This window comes from Cyprinodon variegatus, unplaced genomic scaffold (genome assembly GCF_000732505.1).
Source record: "Cyprinodon variegatus isolate N-32 unplaced genomic scaffold, C_variegatus-1.0 Scaffold399, whole genome shotgun sequence".
NCBI classification, from domain to species: domain Eukaryota; kingdom Metazoa; phylum Chordata; class Actinopteri; order Cyprinodontiformes; family Cyprinodontidae; genus Cyprinodon; species Cyprinodon variegatus.
Window position 1 is genome coordinate 404,854 of NW_015150852.1, and position 12,083 is coordinate 416,936.

General features: G+C 37.7%; 1 protein-coding gene across 1 annotated transcript in view; it reads left to right on the forward strand.

Moving 5' to 3' along the window:
• Positions 1–12,083, forward strand: part of LOC107092892 (probable cation-transporting ATPase 13A2) — a 27,734-nt gene that overhangs the window by 7,965 nt on the left and 7,686 nt on the right. The window contains exons 12-22 of the mRNA XM_015387591.1: positions 1,121–1,231; positions 1,333–1,379; positions 1,919–2,107; positions 5,783–5,989; positions 7,281–7,391; positions 8,313–8,469; positions 8,597–8,708; positions 10,674–10,798; positions 10,927–11,102; positions 11,503–11,583; positions 11,667–11,746. Of these exons, the coding sequence (XP_015243077.1) occupies positions 1,121–1,231; positions 1,333–1,379; positions 1,919–2,107; positions 5,783–5,989; positions 7,281–7,391; positions 8,313–8,469; positions 8,597–8,708; positions 10,674–10,798; positions 10,927–11,102; positions 11,503–11,583; positions 11,667–11,746 (1,396 nt within the window). The remainder of the gene's footprint in view (positions 1–1,120; positions 1,232–1,332; positions 1,380–1,918; positions 2,108–5,782; positions 5,990–7,280; positions 7,392–8,312; positions 8,470–8,596; positions 8,709–10,673; positions 10,799–10,926; positions 11,103–11,502; positions 11,584–11,666; positions 11,747–12,083) is intronic.

A 12,083-nucleotide genomic window follows, 5' to 3' on the forward strand; every position in this document is an offset into this window, starting at 1 on the left:
CTGGTAAAACAGTTTCAGTCAGGATACCCAAACCTCCTTCTCCCAAGACACCTCCTCCAAACCGTCTAGGGCAGGGTTTGGCAATTCGAGTTCCTGAGGGCCAGTATCCTGCAACTTTTAGATGTGCCTTTGGGAGGACTCTGCAGGAACTGACAGCATACTGAGGATGAAATTCAGCCATTTGATTCAGGTGTGTTGGATCAAGGATGGATCTAAAAGTTGCAGGATACCGTCCCACAGAAACTGGAATTGCCCACCGCTGATCTAGGGCAACCCCAAAGCCCGCCGAGAGACATAGTCCCTTCAGCTTGTCCTGGGCCAATCCCTGTTCTCCTTGTGGTGGAACAAAGCTGTAATACCTCCAGAGGTTGGCATCCAGAGAAGAATCTTAAACAGATTCCTGAGCAGCCAAAGCTGATTCCTCTTTATGTAAAAAGGAAGCAGCTATACTTTAAAGCCTGTCCTTGAGACATGTCCATCTCAATGGTTGTTATAGTTAGGTCAATGTTTTTTGAGTTGTTTGTTCTTGACTCTCCTGCCATTGGATCCAACTCACCGATGGTAATAGGTGGAAAGCTCTGTGGCTCTCTCTTCACTCAGGTAGCCGAGACATATAGCCGAATGTCAGAAGATGTTACTACTGTACAAAGTCGACCCCTATCTTAGGGTCTTCTAATGCTAAGTGTTCTGATGAGCATTATTGTGTCAGAACATTCCTCTTTGCACTGATCAATCATATTGGGATTGTTCAGCAAGGAATAGTCCAGCCACTAGGTGCTTATCAATGAGCCCCAACCACGGGCCTGTGGCTCTGCCATACTGGGCTATGTCACTCGCCTTAAAGCTAGTTATGAACCGTTCTTTCTCTGACCCTTTACCACATGACTGTTTGCCATGGGATACCCTACCAAGTGCATTTGTGCCTCAGACATTATAGCTTCTAGGATCATCTGAGCTCTGAATCCCCTCTACCACAATATGGTGGCAATTCAAAGAGGGAGCAACTTGTATATGCAAGCAAACACATGGTTTTTTTAGTGATCCTTAAAGAGTATTTTGTTAAAGTGTTCTGTATGTTCTTCAAGAGAAACCAATTCTGTTTCTTCTGTCTCTGATGAAGGGTTTTTCACCGCCAAAGGTAAACTGATCAGCTCTATTTTGTACTCTCAAGAGATGGACTTCCGCTTTTACAAAGATGCAATGAAGTTCCTGCTCATTCTTGGAGTAATTGGTAAACTTTTACAGTGAATTCACCTATTTTCATTTAAAAAGAGGAGAAAATAGTTAATTTCATATTTATATTAATGACTTTGACAATTTTGTTCTCATCAGCTCTTTCTGGCACCATTTACATTTTTGTGACTCTCCTGAAAGCAGATGTAAGTACCATGAACAAGATCCAATACATATTTTGGAGCCAAATGCTTGATTTATGTTTAGTGAATATTTATTCTTTCTATATTACAGTTTTTGGATAATTGGTAATGAGATGAATGTGAAATATTCTATTTGAAGTATGAGTTGACTACGAAATGATGAATTGTCTATTTAGGTTTACGCTGCTGTGCATTATTAATGCCAATCTAGCCCCTCCTTTATAGACAGGTGGCAGCATCACTTGGATTTTAGAGTTTCAGGCACACAGCTAAACAAAATTGATTGTTGTTTTTTTTATTTTTGTTGAATGGCTTGAAACTGAAAAAAAACAATGAAATTAACTGATATGATCTCCCTGTCACTTTATATTGCAGTAAGGCAATCATTTTTCTATATGGAAAAGTAAACGTTTTACAGCAGAGAAGAGAAATGTGTTGGATTTTATGGCCATTTATATCCACAAACGCATTGTTATAGGAAAAGATTGTGCCTTTAATATACCTCATTGAAATACAGAGTTCTAACAGCTATGTGTTTCCAGGTGACCAGGAAGGAGTTAGTCATTAGATCCTTGGATATTATAACGATTGTTGTTCCTCCTGCCCTGCCTGCTGCCATCACCATAGGAACTATTTATGCCCAGAACAGGCTAAAGAAGTGTGATATCTTTTGCATTTGCCCACCCAAAATAAATGCCTGTGGGAAAGTCTCAGTCTTCTGCTTTGATAAGGTAAGGTTTAAATCATTTAAAGCACTAAGAATGTGAAAAGATGTCTACATGTAAAGCCACTTTCACAATTTTTTTGTAATTCTGGTAAAGATGATCAAAAGGGCAGTGGATAAATCTGATCTTTAATTACTGTACCATAAATAGCTCCCTGACATGTTTATAAGAACTATAACAATATTTGAAATAAACTGTAAAAAAAAATATTTGCTTCCAAAAGATTTCTCGTTTTGCTCTTTATTCATCTCACAAGGTATGAGTTCTTGGAAATTTAAGCAGTTAAATCATGACTTCTTTTAATAAAATTGTGTGTATATTTCTCCCTAACTCTAGGGTCTTACAACTGGTGAATGGTTGCATTGCTATTTTAAATAAATAGTGGCCAAAGGGTGCAAATACTGTACAAATGCATTAATTTACAGCAAATTCAAACTGTTCTGGGAGAAATAATTACAGCAAACAAAAAAAAATTAGACTTGCAAGACCAAAAATAAGACTAAGGCAAAAAACACAAAACACATTTGAAGAAAAAAACTGCCACAAAAGAGAAATGCTGTTATCATAGGACATAGAGAGATGCAAAGTGAAAACACAAAAGCCAATGCAAACAAATAAATTATGGTCATGCACAACACTTGGAAACAAAAAATGTTGCAAGTGGCAAAAACAACTATAAGTCAAAAAAAAGCTAACTAGCTCTGCATAACAGAGCCACTAGGTTGAAACAACCATATCTAGACAGCTCTATATCCCTTATTTTGTTTTTGTTTTATTTAAGCCAATTTTAAGATTGGACTCACTGATGTGCTTTTGACCAGTGCCCTTTCGAATTAACCAAATGCATTTTAAGTTATTTATGAGATGTTTTCCTATGTTGTGCAATTTTAACAGCAGATTATATTAAATAACTAGAACTGGAAGTTCTAGTTATTTAACAGGTCTTCAAATCAAAGGTAAAATCCAATTAATGATTATTAATGATTATAGTTAATTTATTTTACCCAAAGTGGGACTTCTGGACCGGCTGTTAAAATCCAGTTGTCTTTCAGCAATTTAGTCATTTAGACTATGGTTATTAGCAGAATTATTATTCACCAACCTTAGGAAATTGTCTCTGTTTCTTCAATTGTTAATCAAAAAAGGGTAGATCGGGCTCTGTGTGATAAATAGTTCACTGTATTAATAACAGACAAAACACAGGTTAGAATATCTGTATCTTTATTGTCTAATAATCACTATTGCAATATTATTGTATCTAATAACTAGGCAAACAATACACATTACTGAAAACAAGCACAAGGGAAATGAAAAGCCAATGAAAAGGAAACAAAGGGGTTTAAGAGTCCTTTTAGAGTCTCTAAGGAATGTTCAAGTTTTAAGGCTTGATGTATTACTGCATTTAAGGTATCCTTTAAAATAGCAGCAGATAAGTGTAAAGACCTACTGATGCAGAGATCTAAAATGCCATCAAACGAGTGAAGCTTCATTCAGTCTTACAGTGAATAATGAACTATCTCAGGAATGCATTGAAATATAGCAACACTGGGGCAAAATAAGTTCACTTAGATAGCACCAAGGAAGGCCAGCTGTGATACAGGGATGAGCCATGACAAAGAGAAAAAAGTTGGGTGCTTAAATGGGATGTGACGTCAGGGGGAGGTCACTTTCACTTACATCATTTGGCATTTACTTTCCAACGCCTTCACCAATAACCACGTTTTTATTGGTATTATGTAGTAATAGAGACACTTTGTTTTGTAGGTGGAGAACAACATTTTTAATTCTTTTACCTAAAAGTAATTATGGTCCTGCAGTATTAAAAAAGCTCCTGACCGTTACGCTAACACCACTATGACTGAAATGCTCTGTTACATTTCCAAAACAGTTGGTATGTTCCACTAAGTTAAGAGAAGGTTAAAGCCCAATAATAGAAATTTTAAGGATAATTTTTCCAGATTATTTCCCAAATTGAATCATGAGTACTGACTCTGACTAAGAAAAGTGTGGCTTACAGTACTTAAGATGATGCTCTTGGTACTTTTTTGACCCCCTAAATGAGTCATCAATGTGGTGTTCNTGAAGAAAAAAACTGCCACAAAAGAGAAATGCTGTTATCATAGGACATAGAGAGATGCAAAGTGAAAACACAAAAGCCAATGCAAACAAATAAATTATGGTCATGCACAACACTTGGAAACAAAAAATGTTGCAAGTGGCAAAAACAACTATAAGTCAAAAAAAAGCTAACTAGCTCTGCATAACAGAGCCACTAGGTTGAAACAACCATATCTAGACAGCTCTATATCCCTTATTTTGTTTTTGTTTTATTTAAGCCAATTTTAAGATTGGACTCACTGATGTGCTTTTGACCAGTGCCCTTTCGAATTAACCAAATGCATTTTAAGTTATTTATGAGATGTTTTCCTATGTTGTGCAATTTTAACAGCAGATTATATTAAATAACTAGAACTGGAAGTTCTAGTTATTTAACAGGTCTTCAAATCAAAGGTAAAATCCAATTAATGATTATTAATGATTATAGTTAATTTATTTTACCCAAAGTGGGACTTCTGGACCGGCTGTTAAAATCCAGTTGTCTTTCAGCAATTTAGTCATTTAGACTATGGTTATTAGCAGAATTATTATTCACCAACCTTAGGAAATTGTCTCTGTTTCTTCAATTGTTAATCAAAAAAGGGTAGATCGGGCTCTGTGTGATAAATAGTTCACTGTATTAATAACAGACAAAACACAGGTTAGAATATCTGTATCTTTATTGTCTAATAATCACTATTGCAATATTATTGTATCTAATAACTAGGCAAACAATACACATTACTGAAAACAAGCACAAGGGAAATGAAAAGCCAATGAAAAGGAAACAAAGGGGTTTAAGAGTCCTTTTAGAGTCTCTAAGGAATGTTCAAGTTTTAAGGCTTGATGTATTACTGCATTTAAGGTATCCTTTAAAATAGCAGCAGATAAGTGTAAAGACCTACTGATGCAGAGATCTAAAATGCCATCAAACGAGTGAAGCTTCATTCAGTCTTACAGTGAATAATGAACTATCTCAGGAATGCATTGAAATATAGCAACACTGGGGCAAAATAAGTTCACTTAGATAGCACCAAGGAAGGCCAGCTGTGATACAGGGATGAGCCATGACAAAGAGAAAAAAGTTGGGTGCTTAAATGGGATGTGACGTCAGGGGGAGGTCACTTTCACTTACATCATTTGGCATTTACTTTCCAACGCCTTCACCAATAACCACGTTTTTATTGGTATTATGTAGTAATAGAGACACTTTGTTTTGTAGGTGGAGAACAACATTTTTAATTCTTTTACCTAAAAGTAATTATGGTCCTGCAGTATTAAAAAAGCTCCTGACCGTTACGCTAACACCACTATGACTGAAATGCTCTGTTACATTTCCAAAACAGCTGGTATGTTCCACTAAGTTAAGAGAAGGTTAAAGCCCAATAATAGAAATTTTAAGGATAATTTTTCCAGATTATTTCCCAAATTGAATCATGAGTACTGACTCTGACTAAGGAAAGTGTGGCTTACAGTACTTAAGATGATGCTCTTGGTACTTTTTTGACCCCCTAAATGAGTCATCAATGTGGTGTTCGATTAAGGCTCAAGACATGCATGATTGCAGCCAATTTGTTTCTCTAGACAGGAACTCTGACTGAGGAAGGTCTAGATGTATGGGGAGTGATGACGACTGGACCAGCTGGTTTTTCACAACTAGTCACTGATCCCACATTGCTGCCTGAAGGGAACATGAGCATCGCCCTGGCCTGCTGTCACACCATTACACTTCTAGAAGGTCAACCCATTGGAGACCCATTGGAGCTTACAATGATGGAGTATACTGGCTGGGTATGACACTGGCATTATTTTTTTCTTTCATATATATATTTTATTTTTTGTTACACACAGAACAAAGCACATATTGACAAATATTTATCACAGTCATTGATATAGTGTGACAATACAGTGCATGGGAGGCATTCAGGTCTTGCAATATGACACTTGACATTTTTTGACATACCTTTGATGTCAGAAATCGTATTGGGTTTGAGGCTTAATAGAGTGGACCAAAAACAAAGCCTGGCTTCGACTTAGGAACCATGCAAATTGAACTGGACTAATTTGAATACATTGAGCTGCCATAAATAAGCCTAATATTATTGTATTGCATGCCTTATAGTCTACTCTCACATTAATTCAGTGTTTCTAGCTTTTTGGTCTGCTGGTATTCTGTTACTCTATCACACCTAGCAGTATATTCACTTCACTTCAATTCAGTTTATTTACATAGCACCAATTTACAAACATGTCATCTCAATGAACTTTACAGAGACAGAGAGATCATACAGTCAAATTTACAAAGTTTTCTATCTAAGGAAAACCAGCTGATTGCATCGACTCAAAGGCAATCCCTCACACTAAGCATGCTTGTAGTAAAGGTGGAGAGGAAAACTCGCTTTTAACAGGAAGAAACCTCCAGCAGAACCAGGCTCAGTGTGAGCAGCCATCTGCTGAGGCCGACTGGAGTTCAAGGAGACAGAAGCAGAGATGCAGAAAGAAGCAGAGATTCAAAAGGCAACTGTCAACCAGGTCCACAGGCGTCCCCATCCAGGAAACATATAGCCAAGCAGACTAGCTCCAAGCCAGCTCCCATGTTAGAGGATGAAAGAGAGCACATCCACATGACTATGCTGATAAACAGGCCAATCTCGAACACATATGAACAAAGGTGTTGGTGGTAGCAGAACAGCTGATATTCTCTCCAGGATGGTGCCAAACAGGAACAGACGAGGCAAAGCTACTATGAGAAAAAGCAGATAGCATAAGGTTAGAGATTGAACTAACAGATTATGCAGAGTGGGAGAATAGAGACAGAATAAAGCAGAATGATGAAATAGCAGTCCCTATGTCCTCCAGCAGTCTAAGCCTATAGCAGCATAACTATAGATATATATAATGTTCCAAGTAGAGATAGACTATGAATTAGATGATCTGATTAGGAATGATGTTTGTTTAATATCTATTTCCAAAAAATTATTAGGATTTCCATTTCATATAAAATTTCTTTTATATTGCCAAAATAAATCCATGTTATAGGGCTATGTATAAATCATATTACATTTTTTTCCTGATTTATCAGACTCTTCAGGAGCCAGCGGGAAAAGATGATGCTATACACTCAGAGTTTGGAGGTCACACAGTTTTGGCTGTTATGAGACCCCCGACTGACCAACCTAACCTTTCAGCATGTGTAAGTGGCCTCATTCCCATCCTAGAATGTTGCATTTTACATTAACTAACTGCTAATTCATCTCCAATAAGCAAATTGGTGTCTTTACAAGGACGACACCAATGTTGCTCTTTGTTAAAGCACACAAATACATCTAACTTATCATTATGATGCAATAAAAAAGAAGTCATGAAATCAGATGCAATCCTAAAATTAAAGTAAATCATTGTTGCTCTGTTTCTCAAAAGCAGCAACTGCTTTTGACTATAGGGAGCAAGGTAGTGGATGCGTGCAAATGCACTCTCCTAGTTCACTCATACGTAAAGTTATTAACAAAACATGTTCTCGATATCCATGGGATAAAAACTTCTGCACGTCTAAACAGATGACAACAAAATGTAAGGAAACAGCGGGTCTTACAGACCTGAGGGCAGCTGATACTTTGGATCATTTAAAAGCTACCTACCTAAAAGAATCCCTTCAGTTTGGAATTTAGTTTAAGCGTATTACATTTTTTTCTGCTATTGTTTATTTTATTAAAAAATCATGTTGTTTTTTTTGTCAAAAAAGTCCTACATTTGTATTCATTTTCTAACAATTTAAAAGTTAAACTTTTTAGAGTTATGTGATTTTTTATGATTTTCTTTGTTGTGGTTTTGCAGGCCTTTTACTATAAAAAGACCTTCAGTCAGCTATAAAGATGCTTGAAGCTATATAAAATGATAGTCTTATCATCTTGAAGCATTTTAATAGAAACTTTTAAGGACGAAGTAAATCCTCATCTGTGGTCTGTAAAATTGTAACCTTCAGTGCTAAATTCTAATAGCTGTTCTAGAAAAATATGGTTCATTAGAAGCTCCACATGCTTCATAATTGGAAAAGGATTAGTGTTTATGTCTGTAGAACGAGAACATTTCTTTACTTTTTTCTTTTACTCATCAGTCCAGGAGTGGGGCAGTTGCCATCGTTAAGAGGTTTCCCTTCTCCTCAGCCCTGCAGAGAACGAGTGTCCTGACTGTGGATTTTGGGGGGCACTCTGCTTTGGCTCTCATCAAAGGTTCCCCTGAGATGGTGGCCAGCCTCTGCCAACCTGACACAGGTTGAGTCAGAAATCTTCTTTTACTCACCTTCTATACAGACAAAATATTTTACAGTTTTACACCTATTTTTATTTCATTACTTTGAATGAAACATTTGTAACACTTTGGGGTTTTTTTTGCTTCCAGTTCCAGAAAATTTCTTCATTACTCTGCAGAGGTTTTCCAGAGAAGGCCTCCGAGTTCTGGCACTTGCCTGTAAACCAGTTGACATTTATTCAGATTTGAAAAATGCTGAACGGTGAGAAAAATAAGGCCACACGCACATCCCGGTTGTGTTAAGGCTAATTTAATTTATACTCAGAAACCAGGTCATCTGCGTGTGTATCGCAGTGAATGCAGATATGTCCCCGTCCCTTCTGCAGACACTCTGGTTCACCCCTCCAAAATTGTAGGTGACCGCAGATAATACCACAGACAGGAGGCCTCTGATTGGTCAAATCTACATCCACTCTACGCTATGCATATTTCCTGTTTGGTACCTTACCAGCTTGTTTTGTTTGTATGACCGCCATTGTGGAAAAAGACTCATGAAGATGGACCAGCTAGAAGAGCGAGGTGCGCAAGAACGCTGGGACCATTTTTCCACCTGGATCCCTGCTCTTTTTCACCCTCATGTCCCTCCGTCGTTACACAAATTTGCCCCTCGGCCGTATCTAGTCCCACAGCTAGTTCGTGATTGTCCCTCTTGCATTGTGGCGTGGAATAAATATAGTGCAGACCACACTTCAATATTGGGCATAAATCAAAAATATCTGTGACAAGCTCACTGTGACACACTGATGCGGGAGTATAACCAGCCCTTACAGTAACCTTTTAGGAACTTTCCATTGACTTCTGTTCATACTGCATTCAATTCTATGGCCTAACCCTGACCCTTACCCAGACCATTACCAACAAATACCAAACCCTAAACTTAACATAAACTCAAGGCAAGGCAAGTTTATTTGTGTAGCACAATCCAGTTCAAAGTACTATACATGAATGAAACAATAAAACAGAAGGAATATAAAAGCACAATGAATTCAAACTTAAGTCCTAAGTGCCCAAAATGTAGCATATTTCAGGATAATTGTCCCTGCGAGGTAACAAATACAGCCCCCGATGAGAGGCCCCCAGAAAGGGACAATACCAAGCAACTATCAGCCAATAACCAGTCTCTCCACAATACCTCATGGGTACCTGTGAAACTCCAAGCCTTGGCTACCAAACTGAAGAGGTACACAAAAGAGATGGAAGCCGGACGATTAAGCAAGCTGTTCTCCACTGAGCCAGCCAAGTTCCAGTGGTAGGGTAATAATACATGAACCAACCCATCAATACTAGAGACTGAACAATGCTGCAAATATATATGAGAGAAGCATCACATAATGCACAGTGGGTAAAAGACCCAATAACTTACTATGCTAACCACCCTGAACAAGTTCCACCGAATATCACAATGGCAGACCTCCAACAAAGACTCTCAGGTATGAAAAACTGGACAGCACCATGCCAAGACATTATCCACACCTACTGGCTGAAGAAGTTGACTTCCCTTTATGAATGCCTTGCAGCAAAAATGACCTGGTTGTTAAAGACCGGGACCCTGAATGGCTGACTGAGGGCTGAACAGTCCTGACAATGCAAGACCACCAGAAGAGGACAGTCCTAATCAACTGTCAGCGAATAACCTGTCTCTCCACAACATGGAAGCTCCTATCATAGCAGCAAATATAAGTGGGCACATGGATCAACATATGACAGAGGCACAGAAAGGCATTGGTAGAAATACCTGAGCAGCCAAACTACAAGTTCTTGTTGACAGAAGAGTTGCCCAAGACTACAGAAGCACACATACAAATAATTGATCAAAAGACAGCCCATGACTCAATGCCACACAACAGCTCCTGGAATTCTTGGAAGTGTAAAAGATCAACAGCTCTATGTCTTGCTTATTGCCAATAACTTTCACCTCTTGTTTATTCCATTTGCACAACAGCATGGGATATTGATTGTCAATCAGTGTTGCTTCTTAGGTGAACAGTTGGATTTCAAGTTATGTTGTGTGGTTTATGTGATCTTTTTATTTTTTAGCAATATATATTCATATATATATATATATGTGTGTGTGTGTATGTATATTCGTGTGTATAAATTTGTACCGGTATGTATAAATGTTACTGTTATAGGAGTGACTTCCTATTAATGCAGCTTTGCTCAGCAGGGCCGAAGTAGAGAAAGAAATGCAGTTCCTGGGTTTACTAATGATGAAAAACGTAGTAAAACCTGAAAGTACAGAGGCCATTACCATCCTGAGATTAGCAGACATCCGTAGCATTATGGTCACTGGTGAGAACATGTTCAGTTTTTTCTACTGTATTGCTTTGATTCGTTTTAGAGACATTACAGTTTTGGATCACTGTCTTTGTTTTGTTTGTTTTTTAAAATCCAGTCTTGATATATTGTTCTTCACATAGGGGACAACATTTTAACAGCAGTGAGTGTAGCCAAAACCTGTGGGATGGTGAAAACTGATGAGAAGGTGATTTTTGTCCATGCAACCTGCCAAACTGATGAAACCCTCCCCACATTAAGGTTCAGTCTGGAAGAGGATGGTGCCTCTGCTGCTCAAAGTCCAAGAGACATTAATGAGGTGATCTAAGCCTTTCTAAATGATGGGAATCCAGAACAGCATTTTAGCCAAAAAAGGGTGGCATTTTATTACAAATGGTCACATCCAGCCTTCGAGGAAGTGTTTCCCTCAATGTTTCATATGTGACTCTGGCTCATGGCAAAGAGAACCTGTCTTGCAAACAGAAAGTTATTAGATTAAATTCTTGCTTACTCCCCTGCCACTTCTTAGGCAAGTAGCCTACCACTAAACCTATTGGTGCATTAAACTCCATAACTCTGCTTTGTTCAATATAGCGTATAAATATCAGCAGACACTGATAAATCCAAAGACTTCTAAGTTCTATTTATAGTGTTTCAATAAAAATACTGTAGAGTTGATGCTTTTATTGTTTAAACTCCTCTCTCTGGGTCTACATCAGGCCGGTTCTGACTATAATTTGGCAATTGATGGCAAATCCTTTGCTGCCCTCTGTGACCACTTCCCTGAACAGCTTCCTAAGGTAATGTGATCTGAATGATTTCAGCAGAATCTTCTGATGATAGTGACTTATTTTAATCAATAATCTATCTACTACATTGGCAGGTATTGATGAAAGCCACGATATTTGCCATGATGCTCCCTGACCAAAAAGCCCAACTTGTTAAGGAGCTAAAGAACCTTAAGTTAGTCTTTTTTATTTCTTCTTCTTTACTTTTTTTTTTTTTTTTAGAAGTAACAGTATAGTGACATAAAACATATAGTATTGAGAAGAAATATGGAAGGAATAATATTTTTTGCATGATTTATTTGCTCGAAATAAAGACAAATCAGAAAATATGTAGCATTTTTAGAAGTATTAACATTAACATTAAGCACGTTCTGGGTGAAATAGTAAAAAATTGTACAGTATGTATGAATGTGTGCGTGTGCAGGTGTAGGGGGTGTGCGTGTGTGTGTGTGTCTGTCTATGTAATATATTTATTATTATTTATCTACAGCTATCGGGTAGGCATGTGTGGA